At 54.7% G+C, this 12,345-nt stretch overlaps 3 protein-coding genes across 3 annotated transcripts; 2 read left to right on the forward strand and 1 right to left on the reverse strand.

Annotated features, from left to right (window-relative positions):
* The first annotated feature begins 1,552 nt into the window (after nt 1–1,552).
* Nucleotides 1,553–4,017, forward strand: KVR01_002449 (phosphatidylinositol N-acetylglucosaminyltransferase). The gene is made up of 2 exons (XM_044785684.1): nt 1,553–2,202; nt 2,291–4,017. Exons 1-2 carry the CDS (start codon nt 1,860–1,862, stop codon nt 3,655–3,657), a joined length of 1,710 nt encoding a protein of 569 aa, XP_044647464.1. The 5' UTR covers nt 1,553–1,859; the 3' UTR covers nt 3,658–4,017.
* A 303-nt stretch (nt 4,018–4,320) lies between these two features.
* On the reverse strand, nt 4,321–7,534 carry KVR01_003789 (uncharacterized protein). Its single transcript, XM_044786946.1, has 4 exons — nt 7,121–7,534; nt 6,826–7,057; nt 5,771–6,715; nt 4,321–5,718 (listed from the first exon to the last, which is right to left on the reverse strand). The coding sequence occupies exons 1-4, from the start codon at nt 7,395–7,397 to the stop codon at nt 5,208–5,210; spliced, it is 1,965 nt and encodes a 654-aa protein (XP_044648804.1). The 5' UTR covers nt 7,398–7,534; the 3' UTR covers nt 4,321–5,207.
* A 172-nt stretch (nt 7,535–7,706) lies between these two features.
* On the forward strand, nt 7,707–11,147 carry KVR01_003289 (uncharacterized protein). Its single transcript, XM_044794207.1, has 3 exons — nt 7,707–8,027; nt 8,129–8,587; nt 8,647–11,147. The coding sequence occupies exons 1-3, from the start codon at nt 7,982–7,984 to the stop codon at nt 10,281–10,283; spliced, it is 2,142 nt and encodes a 713-aa protein (XP_044648304.1). The 5' UTR covers nt 7,707–7,981; the 3' UTR covers nt 10,284–11,147.
* The last annotated feature ends 1,198 nt before the right edge of the window (nt 11,148–12,345 follow it).

Here is a 12,345-nt window from a genome sequence, read left to right on the forward strand (position 1 = left end):
TTGATGCCTGGGCAGTGCGTGCTGCGCCCCTCGTGACTTTGTGCGGGATTTGTCCTCCCCCTCCCCTGGATGAGACAACAATCGCCTGCAGGCTAAGCAGCAGTGCTGTGGTTCCCTGGCCCAGCCCAGCAAGTTCCCAGCTATTCCTCGTCTCGTGCAGTGAGATAGGGCTCACCGTACCTTCGGCCGAACCCCGTTCAAACCTCTTCTGTCTGTTTGCTGGCTTGATCAGCCCTCGGAAGCTCTGACTAATATTTACTCGCCGGTAAAGTTCCGAGTCGGTCACTGACTATTGGTTTATTCGGTTAACACGTGATGGGGCCCTATGTCTGTCTCTCTTGTGGTTTGAGGAACTCGGAGCACGGGACACGGCGAGGCCAGAGGCGTGTCGTGCCCAAGGAGCACTGATGTGCAACAGTGAATTTTGGTCATCCCTCTCGGGAGTCTGGACCGGTCCACCAAATGCAGCCACACGTGGGAGCTGAGTAAGCCCCGAGAGGTCGTAGGGCATGCGGCCTGCGCGGCAGCTCAGCCCGATTCGCCGTCCCTGGAACGTACTGTAATAAAACCTGGTGATAGTCAGCGCCTCTGTCTCAACCTAGTCCACACCGCCAGGATCGCTTTGGTCAAAACGAAGGTAAATCGCGACCGGGAAAGGTATACGAGAATGCGCTTTGATAAGAGGGCCACAGTGTTGACACAACGGGCGGTAGCTGTCTCGTGGTTGGGTGAAATGGGGATCGGCTGCCAATCAGTTATTTTTACTGTAAAAACTGGCGCTACACAAACACGGTTGCGACCGTCCAAGCTTCAGCCTTGGCTCTGAGGTGGACTGCTGGAATGGTGCCAGTGGACAACAGATCCTTGTGGCGATCGTATTTAGACAGGGACACGGACAGAGTGCAGTTTCTCATCGCGCCATTTCAGGCCATGAAGAGACAACCACCCAGCCACCTGGGGCGGGCAGCCGCCGGGGCTGTCGGGGCTGCTGAGGCAGCAACGGACCCGTACTGTTTTGCCTTGGCCGGGGGCAGACGCCTGTGAGACAAGCAGGCCAAGACCATGCTCAACTGGATTGAAGCCATCGCCAGACTAGCCGATAGTTTTGCACCCGGCCAATGACTCGATCCCTCCGGGGCGACACTGCCGTATTTCGAAATTGCCAGGCTATTTTTGAGTTTGGCAGGCTGACGATCTGACGATTAGTGCTGAAATAGTCTGGCTGTCTGGCTGGCCAGGGGCCAAATTCGTAGGAGTCGTCAGGAGTGATTGGGCGTGTGGGCGTGTGGGCGTGTCTTCTGATAAACGGACCTGAACACCACGCATACGACGAGCAATGAGGCTTTTCTCTCATTCGTCGGTGCGCTCGGTTCCCAGTGGAGTCCCCCCGTACGTTCAGACGGTCTCCACTGTTCGTAAGGCCAAGCTTTCTCATCAATTCCCCGAGAATCAAAGGTGAGGCAGCTTGGGCAGGTTTTGACGAGGGGGAAGGCTTGGCACGTCTCGTAGCACCGTTGTCAGGTTTGATGTTGGATGCTCGGGCACCCCAAATCTGCAATCTCCACACCCTCTTCTCCGCAAAGACACCCAGCTGCAGGCACCGCGTTGCGGCCCGTGCACATTCAACGTCCAACTTGCAAGTCCTCAAGCCTCAGTCAGGCACTTTGGCTGGCCCCTTATCGGTATCGCCTATCTATCGCCAGTTCAACGTCGCGTCCAGGCGCCGCGCCACCACTCTGCGTCAGAGCCACGAGCCACAACTAAACCTCGCGAGGGCCTAGACCGCGGTTTGCTTCGACCCACGAACCCTTGTCATCGCGTGTGAATGGAGAAAGGACGCCCATCCTCATAGCCGTTCGATGGCTCCTCCCTCGGGACTGCAGTTCTCTTCAAAGGCCTCCGACTACGATGGCAATATTGAGCGACTGCCGCCTCTGGCGCGCTCCATAACCGCCCCGACCGGCTTCCAACACCCAGCAGCAGCATCATCATTGCACCACGGTCGCCCCGACCCGTCACATCTTGCCCCAGAGGATGCCTTCCACGCTGCCTCGCCGCCTCGACGGCTGAATGCGTTCGAGCCGCCAGGAAGCCGGGACCACATTCCACGCCATCTGTATCGCAAAGAAGGAGGCAGTAGGAGTCGCAGTCGGCGGCGGAGGAAGAGGCCCTGGAAGAAACTACTGTGGGTAAAGCAGTCATGTAAGTCCTTGGTTCACATTCATTGCAGCCGCTGCTTTGTTTCGGTGGGGGCGTATGTGCACGACGGCTGATGGAGTTGACCATCTAGATCCGGACAATTATACCGACCAGGGGACCTTCCTCGAGAACCTCCAGCGCAATCCCCGGCTGAAGCCTTACGACTTCTGGCCCCTGGTAGCAGACTCCACCGTCATTGTTCAACATGTCTGCACGGTATGCATATTTGTGGTCTGCTTCGTGGGCATCCACCAGGGTCGACTGAGCCCAGTTGCCGTGGTCGGCTGGGGCTCCATCGCGACCTCTGTTGGCTGGTTTCTGTGGGACTGGTGGGTTGGGAAAGAGGGCGAGAACGATGATATCGAGAGCCTCCACAGGACAAGAAGTATCGGCCCCAGACACTACCGCCGTTCTTCGCGACCCCAAGATGACAAGAGAAACTCGGTCGGGGGCAGTGGCAGCGGAAGTGGCAGCGGAGGACATGGGGAAGATGGCGTCGCCGCCCCGCAGACCGTGTCCGGCGCAGCGAGCAGCAGCGCGTCGACGCTGCCGTCGGCTGAAAGCTCAACCTCAAACCTGCTCATGCCCCCTGGTCAGGCACTTGTGCCCAGCACCGGCGCCAGTGCAAACGGTAGCGCCACGAACCTCCTGTCTAGGCCTTACTCTACTTCGGCGAGCTCTTTGCTATCCGCAACATCCCAGACGAGCACTTCTGGCACGACCACGAACCAGTTGCGGTCCCGCCGGACATCTTCGCCCACTAACCCTGCCAGTCCACAGCTCAAACACCGGCCGTCATCTCCGCTACGAGGCGGCCGTGCTCACCTGCGCATGAATACTATCAAGTCCGCAATCCTCATCTACTTCACCCTCCTCGGCCTATCCCCAATCCTCAAGTCCCTGACCCAATCAACGTCGTCCGACAGCATCTGGGCCATGTCTTTCTGGCTGCTCGCCATCAACATCTTTTTCTTCGACTACTCGGGTGCGTGGGTTGGCGTCAATAAGTTCCCAGTCGCGTCTTTGTCAACCAACGCCGCCCTGATGGCCTCCACCGTGCTGGCCAGCCGTCTGCCGTCGACAGGTCAAGTTTTTAGCCTGACGCTGTTCAGCATCGAGGTCTTCGGGCTGTTCCCCGTCTTCAGGCGCTACGCACGCCACCGTAGCTGGCGGTACCATGTGATCCTGACGGTGCTGCTGGTTCTCGGTGCCGGCGGCGGCGTAGGCATGATCCTCGGAGCCGCCGACTGTGACATACCTCATGGCTGCGGGGATGCGCCGTGGCCCTGGGCGAGCGGCCTCCTGGGCATGTTAGTCGGCTGCGTCATCGCCGCCGTCGCCATGGGCGGGTGTAGTTGGTGGCTCATCGGGCTGCAGAAATACAAAAATGAGATTTATGGCCCTTGGGACCCTGCGCGACCGATCATTATCAGCCGGAGGCACTGGGATGATGATTGATAGCACAAAAAGTTTACTTTAATATCTATGGTTTCAATGAAAATCTCTTATGCTTCAAGGCCTTATGTTCTATGGCTTCCGGCAACCGTGGCCAGGTTTCAGTGACGAGTAGGGCACGTAAAGGTTGATAAGTGAATGCTGAGCCATCACAGAGCTAGTTCTCGAAAACACGTTGCCACAGTTGGCTGGACCACATCTGATCTACCAACAGGTCCTTCCACCGCCGATGGCGGGCCAGTTCGAGAACTTCTAGGTCGGGAAACAGCCATGGAATATACGAACCTCAAGTGTAAGTTCGCTGCCCTATCCCGAGTGCAGGCCTGAGAAGCACTTGAACCATCCGCGCATGAGAGGGAACTGCCAGTGGTCAGCACCGACACAGGCCCTGCGCAGTGGAGCCCACCCTCAAAACTATACCCTTAGCCTAGCCAGAAACAGGTCGACCTCGTATTCGATTACCTCCCCCTTTCCCCTGCCTAGTCTCTACTCACGATGAGTTTACATATGCTGCTATTCTGGTGACGCATAGCGCGAAGGCGCACTGTGGTCTGGGCAAGGGGGAGCTGCCCGTAACGTTACCTTCTCCCATCTCTACAAGGGAAAGGTGTGCGTTGCCTGTCTGGTTCATGATAGTTCGGCTGTTGGAGCATACTGTACCACTGACATTGATCAACAAGGCTAGGTATATTCATCACAGGGAGTGGATCACTGCAACAAACAATGCTCGAGTCCGGGCGCGCTCTTCTACCTGACACTGGAATCTCACTTCTGGACAGTGTGATTTCCCGAGCAGTCGTCTCTAAGTCGGCTGCAAATTGGATCTATCTCGTGCTTGATAGAGAACTGTTTATTTTCGTCGCTACTCTGCTATACAAGGCTGATTATATTGAAGTTATTTTCTCCTGCTCTGCTAGCCTCCCTTCCTCTCATCGGACATCTAGCGCTGTTTGTTTGTTTGTTTGTTTGTTTGTTTGTTTGTTTGTTTGTTTGTTTGTTTGTTTGTTTGTTTGCATGCTGCCGGCCATCCGATCGACACGCTCAAGAGCAAATCTTGTATGACTTGCAGAAGTTGATACCTAACCCTGCGTTCTGCTTCATTCTTGTCCAGTGCCTAGTGTTACTTCCAGCCCGTCTCTTTGCTATCCCATGATTTCCTGGTCGAGCTTCCCTTGTGTCAGTGTGTTGACTCGAGTGTCAGGACCAGCTGAAGGACCAGCTGAGAGGGATTTTCAGGACTATGGGCTCCTATTGTCTTTTGTTTCATCAAAATCGTCGGCACGCAAATTGCAGGATGAAGGAGAGTAGAACGAAATGATAAAAAAAAAGGAGGCGGGGGGGACAAAAGGATTAGCTTGACCAACTACATATGTAAGCATACGAAAAGACGCCCCAAAACGATGACTTCGGGTATCAACCATATAACAGAACGCAGGCCTGTATCAGGGGGCTGAGCAGTTACCTTCCTGTGAAACATTAAGCCTTTCTCTGCTTGCTGATTGTTGCATAGCCCACGTTTGTATGTATTTACCTGTGATCCAAGATGTCTAGTCTTACGCATCTAGCTTGAGCCTGTCTAGCATGGTGTCGATCTTCCTCAAGAGGATCTGGTAATTCATCGCATCTAAGTCGAATTCATCATCGACGACTTCTCCCTCTAATGTCTTGACACCGCCCACGCCATCAACATTGCCACCAGCAGCTTCTTTTTGCGACGAGACGGTATCGATAGCAGCACTGGACGTCGCCTCAGTCGCTGTGTCTGCTTCTTTGATGAGCTCGCATCCATCCCCCTTAGCAGCCATCAACCCCTCCACAGCCTCGGGCCGGATTTCCCCTTCCTCGTCGAGCATTTCATCAAGGCCGGCATCCTCGAACCTCAGGCGGAAACGCTCCGAGAGGTAGTATCGAATGTCATCTAGCAACTCGATCGTATCTGTCTCCTGCCTCAGCTTGAGCCTCGAGGCCGACTCTTGGATCAGTTCCGCGAACTCAGGCTCATCGATATAGTCCTCCAGCCGGTAGGCCAGGTAGCGTGCTGCGAACTCTTCTAGTCGTTGTACTCTAGTGGTGACGTTAGTACCGCTACGGATCCTAAAATTGCAGGGCATTCTACCTCAGATCCCATGCCGCATGGATCACATCGTACACATTGATCGGCTCGACCTCGACCTGCTCGCTTCGGCCTTCGGAGTGCGTACGGTCCACGAGGATGTTGCCCGTTGCACTTCCGAGTGTGCTGATGGCCTGCGCTGCTTTGCTCTTGAGACGGTCCATCAACAGCATATCTGCCGTGTAAAGCAGTTCCAACGCGAGATCCAGTGGGCAGTCTGACTTCTCGGTGTACATGAATGCCAGTATAATCTCCAGGACCTCAGGCGTGCAGTCCACCTTGATGATGCGAAGGTACTCGGATTCCTGTGCCTCCACGAAGTCGCTAGAGAACATGGTTTCGAAATATGGAGACCGGATCAGCATTGCCTTGTGAACGGGGAAAACAGTTGATTTTCTGGGTTTGCGCCCTGCGTCTTTCGGATCTGCCGCTCGTGATGCAGACTCGATTGGGATGCCGTTAGCACCAATTATCGACGTCTCTCGTTCGTCTTCAACTTCTTCACCGTCTTCTCCATCATAGTCGTCGGCACGCAGCAAGCAGTCGGCGAAAATGGAGTTGTCCTGCTTCCACTTGATCTCGTTGACCTTCTTCGTTTCCACAACCATCTTGTGCCGTACAACGTGCTCCTTGAAGAAACTCTCAATTTGCTCCTGGGCCCTCTGGATCTCGTCCTGGTACCTCTGCCTCGCCAAGCGGCGATCGTCCAAGGTCAGAGCTGCCTCCCATAGTTTCTCAACTTCGAGCTGTTTGCTGATCTTATCGATACCCTTGAAGACCTCCTCCTCAGAGGTTGAGCTACGAGGATCTACCAACTCCCTAGGCAGTTCACCAAGGTAGAGGTATTGCGCTACTAGGCGGAAGGCCTCGACCGGCACCGCACTGGACAATTTCCACTGCGTCGTCTCGGGTGCGTCGGCCAATTTCGTCCTGAAATACGGTGTCCTCCTAGTGCTTGTCAACCACTTGCTGCAGAGGCCAGGTGCCGACCAGGTGGGCTCGGGAGAAACCCAAAGCACCTCGGATGGGAGACCACGGAGGAAAGGTGTTGTACTTACGCTGAGAGTAAGAACTTGTGCAGATGCAAGTTCTCAGATCCTGAAGTCAGTGTTATATCCGCGGTTCTTGGTATCTGCCGTGTCAACAACGACGTTATGTGCGACGACCAAGGCTGCAGCGGGTCGGTGGACTTTGAATAATCATAAGACAGGAGGAGATTCCGTATCCGGTCATTCAGAGCGTTGTAAACGGCTCTTTCGCCCTGAAATGTGTTCCTCTCCGCAAGTGCCCCTGCATAAGTATCAGCGACTGCTCCGGCTGCCCCGCCACTTCCTTGGCCACAGGTTGGCGTACCTGATTCCAGCAGGAGTTGGACGAGCTCAAAGTGACCACAGAGGCTAGCGATGATGAGCGGGGTATAGTCGAATGCATCTTTGCCGTTGATGTTAACGCCGTTTGATATCAGCTCCTGGCACGTCTTTAGATCTCCTTTTCTACACGCAGTGAGGAATTTGCTGAAATCCGAAGTGAGATCAAGTGGATTCTCGTCTCGAAGAATGCCCTGCGCGATCAGATTGTGCTCGTCCTTGAGCTTGGCCTCGAGCTCATATTTCTTGAGCACTCCAGCCATTTTTCGGTCCAGTGCGAGGAATGGATCAGTAAAATCTACGGTGCAGATACGACAGCAAACGTTAAAAAGGTCAACCAGACGGCAACCTTCTCCCGCCCCTGGAGTACAGGAGGTGGTCGGAGTTAAGCGCAGCGAGACCGGGGGTGGCGTAGATATTCCAGGAGTCGTCATTGCGCTTATCGATAACCACTTAGGTGCCTAGGTGCACACCCCCGTCCGCAAGCCTCGTGGTGGGAGCCCTAAGCCCCATGCAAAAATGGTTGCCCAGGCAATTGATGTGTTGACATTTACTTTTTGGACATGGGAAGAGGTCCGAGCACACTACCACCACCACCTCACCTTGCCTCACCTCAAAGCTTCGATCCTCCTAACGCAACCTTCCCGCAGCTCCATCTAAGCAGTGGCCATCTCCCTGAAAAAACAACAAACCCGACCTAGGTCGACCGAGTCCTACTAACACCAGCAGGCACACCCATCACATCTTGCACCTTGAGTGATCCTTTGCATTTGTTCGCTTCTCCCTCAGCTTATGGATCGTCCTCAGCCCGCCCATTGACAAAGACTGCCCGCTTCTATATTTCAAGATGTCGTCGGACAGCTCCGACAAGTACGAGGTCCTCGAGAAGATCGGTAAGCCGGCATTTCTTGTCGCCCCTGGCCCATCACCATGAGTTGCCACAAACGCTCACGGTGGTATCGACACCTCGTTGCTGACATCATGTCTCGAACAGGCCATGGCTCCTTTGGAATCATTCGCAAGGTTCGAAGGAAGGAGGATAACATGGTTCTCTGTCGCAAGGAGATCAGCTACCTGAAGATGTCACAGAAGGAGAGGGAACAGCTCCATGCCGAATTCACCATCCTCTCGTCTCTCCGTCACCCGAACATTGTTGGATACTACAGCCGGGAGCACCTCAAGACCACACAGGACCTCCACATCTATATGGAGTATTGCGGCAATGGCGACCTCGGTCGGGTCATCCGTGACCTGCAGAACAAGAGTCAATACGCGGAAGAGGCATTCGTCTGGAGCATCTTTTCGCAGCTCGTAACAGCCCTGTACAGGTGTCACTACGGCATCGATCCCCCAGAAGTTGGAAAAGACGTCATGGGGCTGGGCCCTTCTGCAAAGCCCAAGACTCCACCAGGTGGCATGACCATCCTGCATCGGGATCTGAAACCAGAGAACAGTACGTCTTGGTGCATTGAACGTGCCGCGGCAGTATATGTATGCTGACGCACCATATAGTCTTTCTCGGCGAAGACAACTCGGTCAAACTTGGCGACTTCGGACTGTCAAAGGTATTGACATCACAACAATTCGCATCAACGTACGTCGGGACGCCGTTCTACATGTCTCCAGAGATATGTGCTGCTGAGAACTATACACTCAAATCGGACGTCTGGTCACTGGGATGCATCATCTACGAACTTTGCACGAAGGAGCCTCCATTCAATGCCAAGTCACACTACCAACTGGTCCAAAAGATCAAGGAGGGAAAAGTCGCACCATTGCCGGGTGTGTACTCGGCAGAGCTCAGTGCTGTCATCAGGGACTGCTTGAAGGTCAACCCAGACAGGAGACCAGACACAGCAGCCCTGTTGAACTTGCCCGTCGTGCGGCTGATGCGAAAGGAGCGAGAGGTGGTAGAAATGAGCCGCGCACTTCATAAGCGGGAGATGGCCCTCTCTAAGAAGGAGGACTCGGTGAATCGGCGCGCGAGAGAGGTTGAGAAGAGACTGCTCCGCTTGGACTCTGAGAAGATGACCATGAGGCAGGAGATCGACTCGTCTCTGCGACGAGAATGGGAGGCGAGAGCCCGCTTGGAAATTGATCGCCTGGTCAACCTCGAGATCGAACAGCTCCAGAGCAAGTACGAGGAGGAGGTTCAGGCCCGTGTCCAGGTCGAGCTGCAACAACATAAGAAATTGGTCTCACAAACCAACGAGCATCAGCGGATGGAGTTCAGCTCATCGGGAGCGAAGTCTGAATTCCCCTACTCTTCCATTGGCGCAAGCAGCAATCAGAGCAGCCTGACTACCGGAACAGACATGACCGACCTGTCAGAAATGGGCCCGGACACCCCAAAGGACGAACTCAAAAAGGCGGCAAGAACCCCCTTTGTCCGCGCCGCGACCATGTACGCTGGCCCTCTGGGTACTCCGATGGACGTAGACAATCTCTCGCCATCCCCTTGCGCAATCGCTTCTCTATCCCTATCACCACGACGCAAGAACTCTGGGAAGGGCCCCTTCATTCACCAGCCTAACATTTTTGCGAGTGAGGAGTGGCGCAAAGTTCCCGAGATTCCCGACAATTTCGACACCGAGTCGGAAGACGAATCTGATGACACGCCAGCGTCCCCGTCGCCAACCAGAAAGGTGAAGAAGGTACAGAGTCTCTCGCGCCCAGCAATCCCTCACATGAGGACTGAGCCGGCAGGGAACTTGCTCAAGAACAAGCCGTCCCTTCCAGCACCAGCAAAGACCACGACTGGCCTGCCGCATATGGTATCAAATCAAGAGCTGCGTTCTCCCGGTGCTCTCCGCGAGCGAGAATCACCCAACCGGCAGGTCTCCAAGATCCCGTCTTTTGCAAACTTATCGTCCGCGAGCGGTAGCGACTCATCCACTAGAGGTGGGCTGTCTCGCAAGCAATCCGTGGCGGGCCAGCAGGGGAACAGCGGTGGTCTTGTCAGCAAGATGGGCAACGTCCGTGGCCGAACGCTTGTCGAGCTTTCGCAGGCGCGTGCCGGTGGAAGGATTCTGAACAGCAATGAGAATCTGAAGCCCGCCCCCGTCTGGGACCCCGAAACCGTGGACGAAATGCCGAGCCCCTTCCTGATCCGCAGCAAGCACATTCCCAAACCCATTCCGGGACTCTGAAGCAGCTCAGGCATCCTCGCCGAGTCTCGTTGCTGTTGTACAAAAGCTGCTACCGCCCACTTGGTCGGTCTAATCATGAGCACCTTTTCAGACAGAATCTGCAGTGCGCAATCTAAATGGCAAGCACTCGGCAGCGGAGCGCATATTCTAGTTGCAGCTGCCCACAGCTAACATTGCTGATGGCAAACACAAACGCTGCATATTTCTCTCTTCCTTTTGTTTTCTCCTTTGCAAATCAGCATTGCTATACGAGATTGGACGCCACGGCGTGAAAGACGCAGGAAGGCGAGATACCAAATCACCAGTTGCCCGGGTGTCGGGCACAACGAGCCGCATTTCTTTTGTCGATGGGCATGAAAACAACGCTGAGGTTATTCACGCATGTCTTCTGAGCGAATGCATGACGATGGCAGGTAGCGCCGGGGCTGCCGGGGAAGCGACAGGACGACATGCTCGCCTTATTCACATGGGGCCAATGTGAAAGTGACGTTGATGGAACCAAGGCACGGAATCCGACCTTCGAGGATAATACTTTTTTCCCGGACGACTTTGCGCATTCTCAGTATACGAAGAAAAAGGGGCATATTTGTTCTTGACCGGCGTTAGAGGGCGGAGGGCATCACGAGCGGTTTTTCTTGTTTTTTGATTCGCGTTATGAGCTACCCCAGGATGGATTTCCAAATCCAGTTGGATGGACTTGGTATGGCCACTGCCAGACACGAGAAAGAATAGGCAGGACAGCCCAGCTACTGCAGCTACTGCAGCAAAGCTGGCTAGTAACCCTTGGGAAGCTAGTCAGCTAGTCAGCTCATGATAAGAGTGCAGCAGCAAGCAGTAGTGGAATTTGATTTGAGATATTATGTATACGTGCGTATCCAGGGATGTGACTGGGCCGAATGATTCGCTCGCCGGCGACCACGGAGGATCAAGGAGATCACGACACACATCCCACGCCCCGGACGGCGCTTTATCGTAATCTCAGAGAGCGCAGTGCGGGTACCCACGTAATAGCAGAGGTCGTGTGCCACTTAATCATACTATGTAGTATAAGCCAAAAGGCACCACGGCCCGAGAAGGGCGACCAAAGACAAGTCTGTGCGCCCACATACAATTTCGCCAGCCCATCGGGCCAGCAGACCAGCCCCCAAGATGTCATAGCCTGCGCGGGCCGAATTCTCGCTGGACCGTAAAAGCAGTATCAGAAAGAGACAATCACAGACATGGGGAAGATCAGCATCGTAAGTATCGTATTTTTGTGCAGTGAACAAATGCCGCGGGCCCCGGCCCAAACGCCTCGTGGCGGACACTCTCCCCCCCCCTCCCCTTGCCCATTTCCTCCAGATGTCTCTCTCTTTCATGCACCTCCGTCACTCTCCTCTCACATCGTTCACACACCGCGTCGGGAACACGCAGGGCAATAGAACATATTACTGCGGCTTACAATCTATTCCCCGGGGTTGAAAGAAGAACCAACAGCTGCCCCAGGTGCCCACACCACGCCACAGCTCAACGTCCCTGCCTAAGTGTGCTTCTTACCCCTGGGAATACTGCTTTTATCGCCTTACGTCCTGTTCCTCTCATTCCTTTCCCGTTTCTTTTCACTGGTCGCTTGGCGCGTCGGCTGATAACTTGCTTATTTGGCCTCCCGGGTTTCAACACCCGGTCCTGCGTTCTGCTGGGTGGTTTTCCCAAGCCGCATTTGCCTACCTAGTACCTAACCGGCGGCGGAGCCAGGTAGGGAAGAACGGGCCTCAGATGTTTAAATCTTTTCAAGACATCGTTGCGTACTGCGTAGATCTGAGTCCGGTGCGGGAAGATGGGGAACACGAGTCCGTGATTTCTGTCTCTTATTTTCTCCTGCGCCGGCGCACATTTTCGAGACAGCTTTTTGGCCTGGCGTCCAATCGCATCTCCTGGGTTGAGACTTTCTGGTGCCAAAGCAAACGTGCGTTGCCCTAATAGTCTCCATCCTTGCCTCGTGGCATTCGTTCTGTGCATCATCGATAGCGACCTCGAAGTTCCATGGGCGTGATGTGACTGCGCGCCTGTCCGTGTAGAAGTC

Source organism: Diaporthe batatas (assembly GCF_019321695.1).
Source record: "Diaporthe batatas strain CRI 302-4 chromosome Unknown Contig00003, whole genome shotgun sequence".
NCBI classification, from domain to species: Eukaryota; Fungi; Ascomycota; class Sordariomycetes; order Diaporthales; family Diaporthaceae; genus Diaporthe; species Diaporthe batatas.